General features: G+C 49.7%; 1 protein-coding gene across 2 annotated transcripts in view; it reads left to right on the plus strand.

The window, feature by feature from the left end:
• Nucleotides 1-12000, plus strand: part of CNGB1 (cyclic nucleotide gated channel subunit beta 1) — an 89501-nt gene that overhangs the window by 45427 nt on the left and 32074 nt on the right. For both annotated transcript variants that reach the window (XM_050772874.1, XM_050772875.1), the window contains exons 18-23: nucleotides 2304-2411; nucleotides 5231-5388; nucleotides 6523-6678; nucleotides 8343-8551; nucleotides 9643-9693; nucleotides 10448-10534. In XM_050772874.1, coding sequence (XP_050628831.1) covers nucleotides 2304-2411; nucleotides 5231-5388; nucleotides 6523-6678; nucleotides 8343-8551; nucleotides 9643-9693; nucleotides 10448-10534 — 769 coding nt within the window. The remainder of the gene's footprint in view (nucleotides 1-2303; nucleotides 2412-5230; nucleotides 5389-6522; nucleotides 6679-8342; nucleotides 8552-9642; nucleotides 9694-10447; nucleotides 10535-12000) is intronic.

Consider the following 12000-nt stretch of genomic DNA (forward strand, 5'->3'; position numbering starts at 1 on the left):
GATGACCCCTGCCCCCAGCGTCCTCCTGCCCAACTCTGTGATTGGCCCTCAGGGGCTGGAGTAGGAACCTCTGCTGACGTGAGCTTCTTGGGAAGATGTGCAGATGTCAGCAGGTTTGGGCAGCTCAGGGCTTGGCCCCAGGCTGTGTTCCCAGAGAAGGAACCCGAGGGAGGCTCCTCCCCTGACTCCAGCTGGGGAAAGGGTGGAATTTGGGGACTGGCTGGAGTTTTCAGCTTCTGCTGGGAATTGCAGATTAATCACTGAAGATCCTTGTCAGGCTTGGTCCCAAGGTGAAGCTCCCTGCCTATGGATTCCATTTCTGATCAAACCTCACGGAAGTGAAGGCCCTGGTCAAGTAATCATGGCCGGGCGCAGTAACTCATGCCTGTAATCCCAGCAGTTTGGGAGGCCAAGGCAGGCGGATCACCTGAGGTCAGGAGTTTGAGACCAGTCTGGCCAACATGGTGAAACCCCGTCTCTACTAAAAATACAAAATTAGCTGGGCATAGTGGTGCATGCCTGTAATCTCAGCTACTCGAGAGGCTGAGGCAGGAGAATTGCTTGAACCCGGGAGGCAGAGGCAGAGGTTGCAGTGAGCCGAGATCGCACCACTGCACTCCAGCCTGGTTGACAGAGCGAGACTCTGTCTCAAATAAATAAGTAAGTAAGTAAATAAATAAATAAATAAATAAATAAAGAGGTTTAATTGGCTCATTGTTCCGCAGAGCGTACAGGCAGCATGGCAGTATCTACTTCTGGGGAGGCCTCAGGGAGCTTGCACTCATGGTGGAAGGCAAAAGGAACAGGCTCTCACATGGCAGAAGCAGGACTGAGAGAGTGGAGAGGTGCCACACACTTTTTAACAATCAGATCTCGTGAGAATTCACTCCCTATACAGTACCAAGAGGGGATGGTGCTAAACCATTCATGAGAACTCCACCCCCATGATCTAATCACCTCCACCAAGCCCCACCTCCAACACTGGGGATTTCAATTCAACATGAGATTTGGTGGGGTCACAAAGCCAGACCATATCAAGTCCTGAACTCTCATCTTCATGCTACTGACTGACTGATGCTCATCCTGATGAGCCAACACATATGCTTTCATGTGTGACATGCATACCCATGTCCCCAGACTCTTGGTTTTGTGTGCTAACACTTAGCCTTCTGTGTTTTAAATGCTAATGGAAGTCATTAAGAATGACCATTCTTCTCCACCAGGACTTCATTCATAGACGTATGAAATGCTCTTCCTATTGGTAGATATTGGCCTGGGCAGCGTCCTCCAGACGCAATCTTTGTGTTTCTACATCAGCTAGTTCTACTCTATCTTAAACAGGATTCTTTCTCTAACAGTGGAGCTTGCTTTCTTGGTGGTATTAAGGAATTTGTCTCTCTTGATCTTTTTTCCTCTTTCCCAGGCTTTCGCGTTCCTCAGGAAACCAATTCATTCTCACTGCTGGGGTAGAGGGTGGGAAAATCCAGAGACTTAGCCCCTAAGATGCCAATGTAAAATAGTATCAGAGGCACCTCTTCCACCTAGTCAGACGCCCAGGCTCAAACCTGCTGATGTCAGGCCAGAGGCAGGTTGAGCGAGAACCTTCTTGTCTCTGAAATTCAGGACAGATCTAGACACCATTAACCAAGACACTAATGGCTCCAGAATGCAGCACTCCATGGCAGACTTGGACTTCCTGACTGATGGAGGACCCTGGGATCGTTTAGTCCTCATTCTTCAGATAGGGAGCCTGGGGCTCAGGAGGGGATGGGACTTACCCAAGGTCACACCGTAAGCTGGAGACTGGATTCCACGGCTTCTCTGATAGCTGAAAAGGTGGTGTGATAGAGAGTAGAGGGGAATGAGGTGGGTGACTTTAGACTGGGAGCAGGATGGGGGAAGGAAGTTTAAGCTGAGAACTAAGTGATAAGAATCTCATTTACTTGGGTAGATTTAATCCCATTTTACAGAGGAGGAAACTGAGGTAACTCAGAGTATTTTAGTAATTTGCTGAGGCCACACACTGGTAAGAGGCAGGACTGGGGTGCAATACGAAGTCAATGCTATTACCTTTAGGCCAAGTCATTTAACAGGTGGGAAGACTGAGGTCTAGAGAGTGGCTCTGCCGCTCTCTTCTGCCTTTTTCCCTCCCTCCAGGGAAATAAGGACTCAGAAGTTCATGCTCCGCCCCGTCCTCTATCTGGGAACTGGCTCTAGGTGATCTTTAGGGATCAAAGTCATGACACTTCTCCCTGGGGCCTCTGCCCTTGCTGAAGGCCCCTTCCACATCTGTGTCTTTGCAGAAAGAAGCTGCCCTCTGAGGATGATGAGGCTGAAGAACTCAAGGCGTTGTCACCAGCTGAGTCCCCAGTGGTTGCCTGGTCGGACCCCACCACCCCGAAGGACACTGAGTGAGACCCCTCTGGGGTCTCAGAAAGTTGAAAGACTTGGGGGAGGGGGAGGGATGTGGGGGGGCTAGTGTGGATGCTTTTAGAACCTTCCACTATAAGGCAGACTTTGCCAGTGGCTTCCCGGCAGTAAGTCAGGATCGATCTCCTGCCCAGGCTGCTTCTGGCTGACCCAGGAGTCTTGTAAAATCCAGTGGGCTCAACCTCTGGGCCCAGGTGTGTCCATGGCCAGCAGCGCTCAGAGAGGGAGGGATCTCTAGGCAGAGGTCCCCTTGTGAATGAGAGGCTGAGGGGAGCTGCCAGCAGGGCTCCTGCTGCTGAACTTCTGAAAGGTCAGTGGGGACAGGGAGGACCACCAGGATCTCCAGTGGGTTCTGCCCTGGGGAGTTTGTGAAAAATGAAAAAAAAAAAAAAAAAGATTCCCTGGCCCTATCTGGCTGCACTGGATCAGAGCTGCAGACAGTGGGCCTGGGGAGTCCACATTTTCTGAACTCCCCAGGGGATGTGGTGCGGCTGGCCTGCAGAACAATGTTTAGAAACCACTATGATGACGGCTGGGCACAGTGGCTCATGCCTGTAATCCCAGCAGTTTGGGAGGCTGAGGTGGGCATATCACCTGATGTCAGGAGTTCGAGACCAGCCTGACCAATATGGTGAAACCCTGTCTCTACTAAAAATGCAAAAATTAGCCGAGTGTGGTGGCATGTGCCTGTAATCTCAGCTACTTGGGAGGCTGAGACAGGAGAATTGCTTGAACCCAGGAGGTAGAGGTTGCAGTGAGTTGAGATCTCACTTCTGCACTCCAGCCTGGGTGACAAGAGCGAGACTCCATAAAAAAAAAAAAAAAAGAAAAATAAAGAAAGACAGAAACCACTGCGATGGCACTGGGACCTGGGTCTCAGAGATTGAACTGTCCCCAGGGCTGGGCCAGTGGGAGGTATCTTCCTGAAGGATCTGAGAAGCTCTGGTGGATGGCGAATGCCCCAGCCCTGGGCTCTGCCTGGAATCCCGATCACAGTCCTTGGCCATGACTCCTGGATGAGCCACAGGAGACAGCAGGCATTCCTTCCTCCTTCCGGTCTTTTTTCCTATCCACAATTTTATGCAGTTTGTGCTTAACAGAGCTGTGGAAAGTTAGAAAAGATAAGCAAGAAGAAGTCCCAACCCCAACCTCAGTCCAGTTGGCCACTGTAGCATGCAGTGGACTCACATTTTATGAGGTAGGGTAGGGGTAGAGGTAGGGTTTAATATCAGAAACGAAGGCAGAAATGAAGTATAATGAGAAAACCTATTCTTGAAAAGTCTTAAGGAGGTCAACTTGGAGACCCATGTATTAGCTAGGCAGGCTAGGCTGCTGTAACAAATGGACCTCAAAGGCTCAGTGGCTTAAGGAACACGATGTATCATATATGCCATCGTCATCTCACTAGTTGCATGCATCAGGTCAGCAGAAGGTTCTGCTCCATGCAATCATTTAGGGACCCAGATGACAGTGCTCTGCCACTTTCTCCATGTACCTTCCCATATCCCACTGGTCACCACTAGAAAGGGAGAACTCCAGGCCTGTCTTCAGCAAGGAGGCCCCTAGTTGCATGTATTGTGCCTCAGAGCTGACATTCCAATAGCGAGAGCCTGGCACGTGGTCCCTGGCTGGGTGGCTGTATCCCAGTGAGTGTGCACCACAGGAGAGAATGAGTGTAGGGGAGCAGCTCATGTCCCCACCACACCTGTATGCCAGCTCTCATTAGGAGCCCCACACTTGGCCGGGTACAGTGGCTCACGCCTGTAATCCCAGCACTTTGGGAGGCCGAGGCAGGTGGATCACCTGAGGTCAGGAGTTCGTAACCAGCCTGGCCAACATGGTGAAACCCCGTCTCCACTAAAACTACAAAAATTAGCCAGGGGTGGTGCCTTGTGCCTGTAATTCCAGCTACTCGGGAGGTTGAGGAAAGAGAATTGCTTGAACCCAGGAGGTGAATGTTGAATGAGCCGAGATCGTACCATTGCACGCCAGCTGGGCGACAAGAGTGAAACTTCATCTCAAAAAAAAAAGAGCCATACACTTGTTTTCTCCAGCCCTGCTTCCTCAGTTGAGCTCAAAAAGAGTAGTCAACTGCAGTTTCTGTGTCTTAATGTATGAAAAAAAAAAAGATAAAAAAGATATTCAGCTCAGCAAGATGATCTCAGTGAGGCCACTCAGAGGAAAGAAAGCGCATTCACAGGCCTGCTTCAATGCACCCAGGGCACACACCCCACACTGAGTTGAACGCTAGGCAGACTCATTCATTCTCTGTCTCTCTCTGTTTCTCGCTCTCTCTTTTGCTGACAGTGCAGAAACTTTAATTCCTGTAAGTTAAAGGGATATAGAATGTATCTGCACTGCTTTTTCCAGCAGTTATATCCTAAGCCTAAAAAAGTAGGCCTGCTCTCTCTCTGTTCTGCCCCTGGACACGTATCTCATGTGAATCCTGCACTGGGATGAACAGCCCAATTTTGCTGAACTCTAAACTGAGTTCCAAGAGTTTCCTCCTAAATTACAAGTGGAGTCACGCGTTTTCCAGAACTGCCCATCTGAATCAGAGCCTACGTGGTACATTTTCCAAAAGCTGGGCCAGAACACCTGGGCATTATTCCCGGACTGAATTTCCTCCTAGGAGATTACAGTGGGTCTGTGGTTTCTGATGTCAGAAGGAGACGGGGGCAGGACTTACCTCCTTCAGGCTCTGCCAGAAGGTGGGACACAGACGCTGCACAGCTCTGGCCTGGGGGTGCAGGGGTCCCTCCAGGCTCAGCCTGCTCAGCTTTGGGTGATGTTCCCACAGCGGCCAGGACCGTGCGGCCTCCGCGGCCAGCACAAATAGCGCCATCATCAACGACCGGCTCCAGGAGCTGGTGAAGCTCTTCAAGGAGCGGACAGAGAAAGTGAAGGAGAAACTCATCGACCCTGACGTCACCTCTGATGAGGAGAGCCCCAAGCCCTGTGAGTCTGGAGCTGGAGGGGTCTTACTTGGCCGGGGATGGGGTGGGGCCTCCAAAATCCCCTGTCAACTCATGGCGAGGGTGGCCCCAAGAAAATGGTTGAGGTCCATGAGAGAAGCCCAGATCCCCACTCTCTGGATTTGGGGTCCGTAGGTTGAGATAGGTACCCAAGAGTGGGAAGATCAAAGTTCTGGCCAACAATCCACTTGCACTCGGCCCTCTCTCCCACGGGGAAGTGCCTTCCTTGACCCTTCCATCCCTTTCCTACTGATAGGTGGGTGGTGCCGCCCAAACTGTATCTTATGGTCTTACACTCAGATTGTGTGCACAGCCTGCTCTGGAACTAGGCAGTCTTATTTTTCAGAGATGTCAGTGCCTTGAAAGTTCTTATTGACGCTATCCGAATGTTTCTTTTCTTTCAAGGTATTGGGAGGAAGTAAGACACATGATCTCTTGTCAGGGAGATTTTTTAGATCTTTCCAGAGGAAGGCTGTATCTTGGAAATCATGGTGCCCACAACAGGCCATGCAGAGCCTGATGTCACAGTCTTGAAGCTAGAAAACATAGCCGTATTGAACCTATAAGAGCCAATCCCTGGGTCACCAAAAGTATCATCATAGATACACAGGGAGGCTGTTGTGATCCCATCTGGTCTCTGTTTTTAGAGATGAAGGAGCTGAGATTCCATCTCAGAAACCTGGAGCAACACTTCCCTGATTTTGTTAGGCCCTTCAGCATTCCAACCATGGGTACTGGAAACACTGGGTACAAAATGCCTCCATCTCATCAGAGGGAACTAAGGGGGTCTATGCATAGACACACAAGCAGACACTGAAACATCCAACTGGCCCAGAAACAACTCGTTTGGGTCAGCTTCTGAGAAGCAGTTCCAGCTTGGTAGTTGGTAAGAGTTTCTGGGTGGGCACCTGGGTTGCTGTTACTGTTGAGGAGGGAGTTGTGGAGTTCACTCCAGGAGAGCGACTTGGATTCTGTACACAGAGCTTGCAGCAGCTTGCATAATGGTGCCAGGGTCCTCTCAGCTCTGGATCCAGGATCTGCAGTTGGGACCCTTCTCTCTGCATCCTCTATGTGGGCCTCAGGGTTGGTTCAGATAGTCACCAATGTCATCCCACAGCCCCAGCCAAGAAAGCCCCAGAGCCAGCTCCAGCCACGAAGCCCGCAGAAGCCGAGCCAGTGGAAGAGGAGCACTATTGCGACATGCTCTGCTGCAAGTTCAAACGCCGCCCCTGGAAGAAGTACCAGTTTCCCCAGAGCATTGACCCACTGACCAGTGAGTCCTGGGGAATGGGTGTTCCCACTGTGTAACATGAGAGGGCAGGAGAGTGGGAGCGGGATAGGAAGAGGGTCAGGGGATTCAAGAGGTGGGATGGGAAGTCACAGATGACCTGGGTTCATGACCTTTTATACTTTTCAAAACCATTCCACAGTTTCTTGCCTGATTCTCAAAATAAACCCAGCCTGGCCAACATGATGAAACCCTGCCTCTATTAAAGACACAAAAATTAGCTGGGTGTGGTGGTGCACACCTGTAATCCCAGCTACTCAGGAGGCTGAAACAGGAGAATCATTTGAACCGAGGAGGTGGAGATTGCACTGAGCCAAGATCACACCATTGCACTCCAACCTAGGTGAAAGAGTGAGACTCTGTCTTAAAAACAACAACAACAACAAAAGTCCCTGGAATAGGAACATAAGATCACACCCGTCTTACAGATGAGGAAACTTAAGGCACAGAGAAGTCAGCAAGGGTAAAGATGCAACTACTTAGTGCAGACCCAGGACTCCTGACTCTTGGCCAAGTCCTTTTTTCACTCTGGTCGTGCTGGCCTTTTCCTGCTCTGAACAGAAAAAGGGCAGGAGTGTGAATTCCTATTGCTTCCCTTTAAGCCCACTTCATATTCCTCAGAAATAACACCACTTCATACGTGCGTAGCACTTTAGAGTTCACAGCGGACTCCCTGCCTTTCTTATCTGACCTTTTCCTGTGATTTCTCAGAAGAGGGCAGGTGCCAGAGAGGGACTTTCTCAAGGTCACACATTTGGGGGACAGGACTTCAACCCTGGTGTCCACTGGATTTCTCAAATGACCTGGTGGGCTGCGTGCAGTGGCTCAAACCTGTAATCCTGGCACTGTGAGAGGCTGTAGTGAAAGAATTGCTTGAGCCCAGGAGTTCAAGATCAGCCTGGGCAACATAGTGAGACCTCATCTCTACAAAAATAATAAACAAATAAACAAATAGCCAACCAGATGATCTGGAATACCCATCCATCCATGCATGCATTCACCTGTCTGTCCATCTATCTGTCCATCCTTCATGCATTATTTATTATTCTGTATTTACTAAGGCAGAAAATACATTTTGGGAAAAAAAATTAAAGGAGAATGAAAACAATTAAAGAAGAATGAAAGTTTTCTAGTTGGCTGCCTATTATCTTATAATACCAGCATATTCCCTCCTGAGAGTATTTGATTTATTAGGGCTTATCAGTGATTTATTTTTAAAGCAGATAGTTGTTTTCTTTTTTTAAAGTAGACATAGGGTCTTGCTATGTTGTCCAGGCTGGTCTTAAACTCCTGGGCTCAAGCAATCCTCCCACCTGGGCCTCCCAAAGTGCTGGGATTACAGGCATGAGCCACTGTGCCTGGCTCCTAAAGCAGAGAGTTATATAGACATATATATACGCACATATATATACACACACATATATATACACCCATATATATACCCACATATATACATATATTCATATATACACACATATATACATGTATATATATACACACATATATACACACACACTCTTACAAAAGTGCCACATGTAGTAGTTGACGGAAAGTGTGGAAATGTAGAAAGAACAAAGCCCCACCTGATTCAACTGGTGAAGAGCCTTGCCTGGCTGATACTCCAGCGGCCCCGTCCATCTTCCCCACAGACCTGATGTATATCCTGTGGCTGTTCTTTGTGGTGATGGCCTGGAATTGGAACTGTTGGCTGATTCCCGTGCGCTGGGCCTTCCCCTACCAGACCCCGGACAACATCCACCTCTGGCTGCTGATAGATTACCTGTGTGACCTCATCTACTTCCTGGACATCACCGTGTTCCAGATACGCCTGCAGTTTGTCAGAGGCGGGGACATCATTGTGAGTCACAGGCAGGTGGTGTTGGGATGACTGCGGGCAGACCGCTCAGCCAGAGCCTTCAGGGCACTGACCCCTGATGCTGTCGTAGATGACAAAATAAGTGAGTAAGGAAATCTCAAAAATGGCTGCAGTGCTTGTTCAACAGCATGGTTGTTTATTTTGCATGCCTTTGATATGTTCAAATTACACACATCACATATTGCTCATAGGTGAAATAGTTCCTGGACCACTTGACGGAATCAAAGATAGAGAAGTGGTCCAGAGAATGGTCTTTAGTGACGATGTACCTGGTTTGAATCCCACCTCCACCACAGCTAGCTGAATCACCTCTGTTTCCTCATCTGTAGAATGGGGATAGTAATAGCTTCCACCTCCCAGTGTTGCCATGAGGATTGGTTGAAACGATGCATGCAGGGCGCTCAGCCCAGGTAACCGCTGGCAATTGACTTCTCCCAAGGGTCCTGCAAAGAACACACTGATGCTCTCCTACTTGGGCCAGTTTGAGACCCTGGCCTCTGGTCCAGCCCCGCGCACCACCCCCGCCTTACCAGGGAGGAAACTGAGGCCCTGACTGTGACTTCTCAGGAACAGGAGACACAGTCCCTGTCTCCCAGTGTGGGTCACTTTCCAAAATTCCACCCCGGCAATGCCTGTTTTGCTGTGTGCAGACGAGCTGAGGTTTTGCCTCTCAACAATTTTCCTTGGAGAGATTTAAAGGGAGTAAAGTAAAAAGTAAAGAGATTTCCTTGGAGAACCTCTTTTCTGGCCTGATCAGAGTGGTTACCAATTCCTCAGAAAACAGATGTGCAAATGGCCCAGGTAAGACCAGTCGGCAGAGAGAATAAGCTTAATGTCCTCGATTTCCACCCAAGAAATCAGGATCTAGCTAGGTGACTAGAACAAATCTCTCCTCCCTGAGGGCCGGGCCTCTCCACCTATAAAACTCAAGGCTTTCACCAAGGCTCAGATGGTCCTCGAGCTGTTATGCTCATTTGAGGGTGGGGTTCTTCGGGAAATTTCACAATTGCTCCCCACAGGGTGAGGGATTAAGCTCTAAGGCCATTTCACCATCATTATTCCCTTTCTTTCAGACGGACAAAAACGACATGCGAAATAACTACCTGAAGTCTCGCCGCTTCAAGGTGAGTGCCGGAATGCAAGTTTCAGAAGGGGGAGCCTCAGAGGGCCCTGGGGGGCTCATGAGATGTGGTTTCTGCCACACGGAGGGATGCTGGTCCCTGTGGGAGTGTCCTCCAAGCCACAAGCCCCAGGAGACCAGCACGGGCTGGGTGGCCCCCAGAAGCTACCTTTCTTTTTTCTTTTTTTTTTTTTTTTTTTTGAGACAGAGTCTAACTCTGTCTCCCAGGCTAGAGTTCAGTGGTGTGATCTCAGCTCACTGCAACCTCTGCCTCCTGGTTCAAGCGCTCCTCCTGCCTCAGCCTCCCTAGTTTCTGGGATTACAGGTGTGCACCACCACACCCAGCTAATTTTTGTATTTTTAGAAGAGACAGAGTTTCACTGTGTTGGGTAGTCTGGTCTCAAACTCCTGATGTCAAGTGATCTGCCCGCCTTGGCCTCCCAAAGTGCTGGGATTACAGGCATGAGCCATCGCACCTGGTCAGAAGCCACCTTTCATTGTGTCCGTCCCACTCCCGCTCCTACTGTACGGCACAGCAGCCACTATCGGGGATAATGAAACTGCCCTTGGGGCTGGCAACATGGGCTTTGAAGCAAACAAAGGCTTGTTGGTGGGACACCTTCTGCCCTCTAGTTTGAAGCTCTCCTGGGGCATTCTAACCTCACCTTTCCATGGAAGGGAAAGACTCCGCCTCTCCCCTCACCCTCAACCCTGGGGTCACCCGTTTTTACCCCCGTGGTGTCCCATGGGGATTTCAGATGGACCTGCTCAGCCTCCTGCCCTTGGATTTTCTCTATTTGAAAGTCGGCGTGAACCCCCTCCTCCGCCTGCCCCGCTGTTTAAAGGTAGGACTGCTGGGCCCCCCACCCCAGGCCTTCAGCTCATCCCTGCTCTGCACCGGCACTGGCATCTTCCTGTCTGCCCCCAGCAGCACTGGGGAGGGAGCATCCTTGAGGGATGGCCTGAGGGGAGATGTGTTTATTCCATGTGTGTCTCAGTGGAAAGTTCATTACAATTGCTAGTGCTTGGTGGTGCTGCATGTTAGGTAGTGTTATTGCCAGCGTTTTGCAAATGAAGGGACTGGGGCCCAGAGAGATTAAGTAATTGGCCCAAAGTCACAGAGCCAGGAGGGAGTGGAGCCCGAATTCGAATGCAGGTCATCCGACTCCACTGTTTATGCTCTCGGTGATTATAGACACTCTCAAGAGGGGGTTTCTGCTTTATGATGGTCTCTGTCTAAAAAATGGGGGCATTGGTGCTTGGAGAGGCGGGGGCACTTGCCCTAGGTCGCAGGAGCAAGGAACTGCCAGGGATGGATTTGAATGCACAGCCAGACACCCGTTTCATCATTGGCCAGGCCTCAGTGTCATTCCAGCCATTCCTTCTGCCACTCACTGGACAGAGCCAAAGTCTCCAGGATGGTCTGGCTGCCACAGCTGGCCATGGTCCTGTCATGTGACCAGGGTGGATAGCCACTCAGAACATTCAGGATCCCCCAAATGGATTTTGGTAGCCAACCAATCACATTCATCTCTCTCCTGAAATGATGCTTGGTGCCTTTTTCTGAAAACAGTACTGAAGGAATTTACAAAAAAGGCAAATGCAATACCATGAACAACCCAGAGAAAGTGGGCATGCAAGTGCCCTGATCAAAAGAAAGCACACCTATGTGGAATCGAGCATGGAAGCTGCCTCTGAGCTTCCTGGCTGCCAAGAGGAAGAGGGAAAGTGGAAGTGGCACCATTCTTATTTGACACATACCAGCCTCCGAGGGACTGCAGAGGTTGCTTTAGAGTCAAACATCAGAGTGAGGAACGTTGGGTCCACAGGCCAAGTTTCACCCCAGATTTAGAGGTGAGATCCATATCTTGGTTCACATGGTGGCCCCAGTGAGGGGGCATAACTCACAGGCCTAACATTGAACACCCCTCAGTGGACAAAACTCTTTGAGTGAGCCATCCAAGCCCCTGTTCTTTCTGCCTCCAGTTTAAACTGTGGCTGGAATTAGAATGAACACATGGATGATAACTGGAATATCCCTTAGGGAATCTTCATAAATACTGTTTTCAAATATCAAAAAATAAATGCAAAGATCTAGAGGTGGTATAACATAAGGAGAGAGCTTGCAGCTTTGAGTCTGGCCTGGGTTTGAATGCTGACTCTCTCACATACCAGCTGTGTGCTTTGGACAAGTTATTGGACTTCCCTGAGCACCAACTTCCGTCAAAGGAGAATGATAATACATCCTTCATATGTAAATAAGGAATAAGGTAATGTATATAAATGTATATGCTGGCTGGGTGCGGTGGCT

Source organism: Macaca thibetana, chromosome 20 (genome assembly GCF_024542745.1).
Source record: "Macaca thibetana thibetana isolate TM-01 chromosome 20, ASM2454274v1, whole genome shotgun sequence".
NCBI lineage: Eukaryota > Metazoa > Chordata > Mammalia > Primates > Cercopithecidae > Macaca > Macaca thibetana.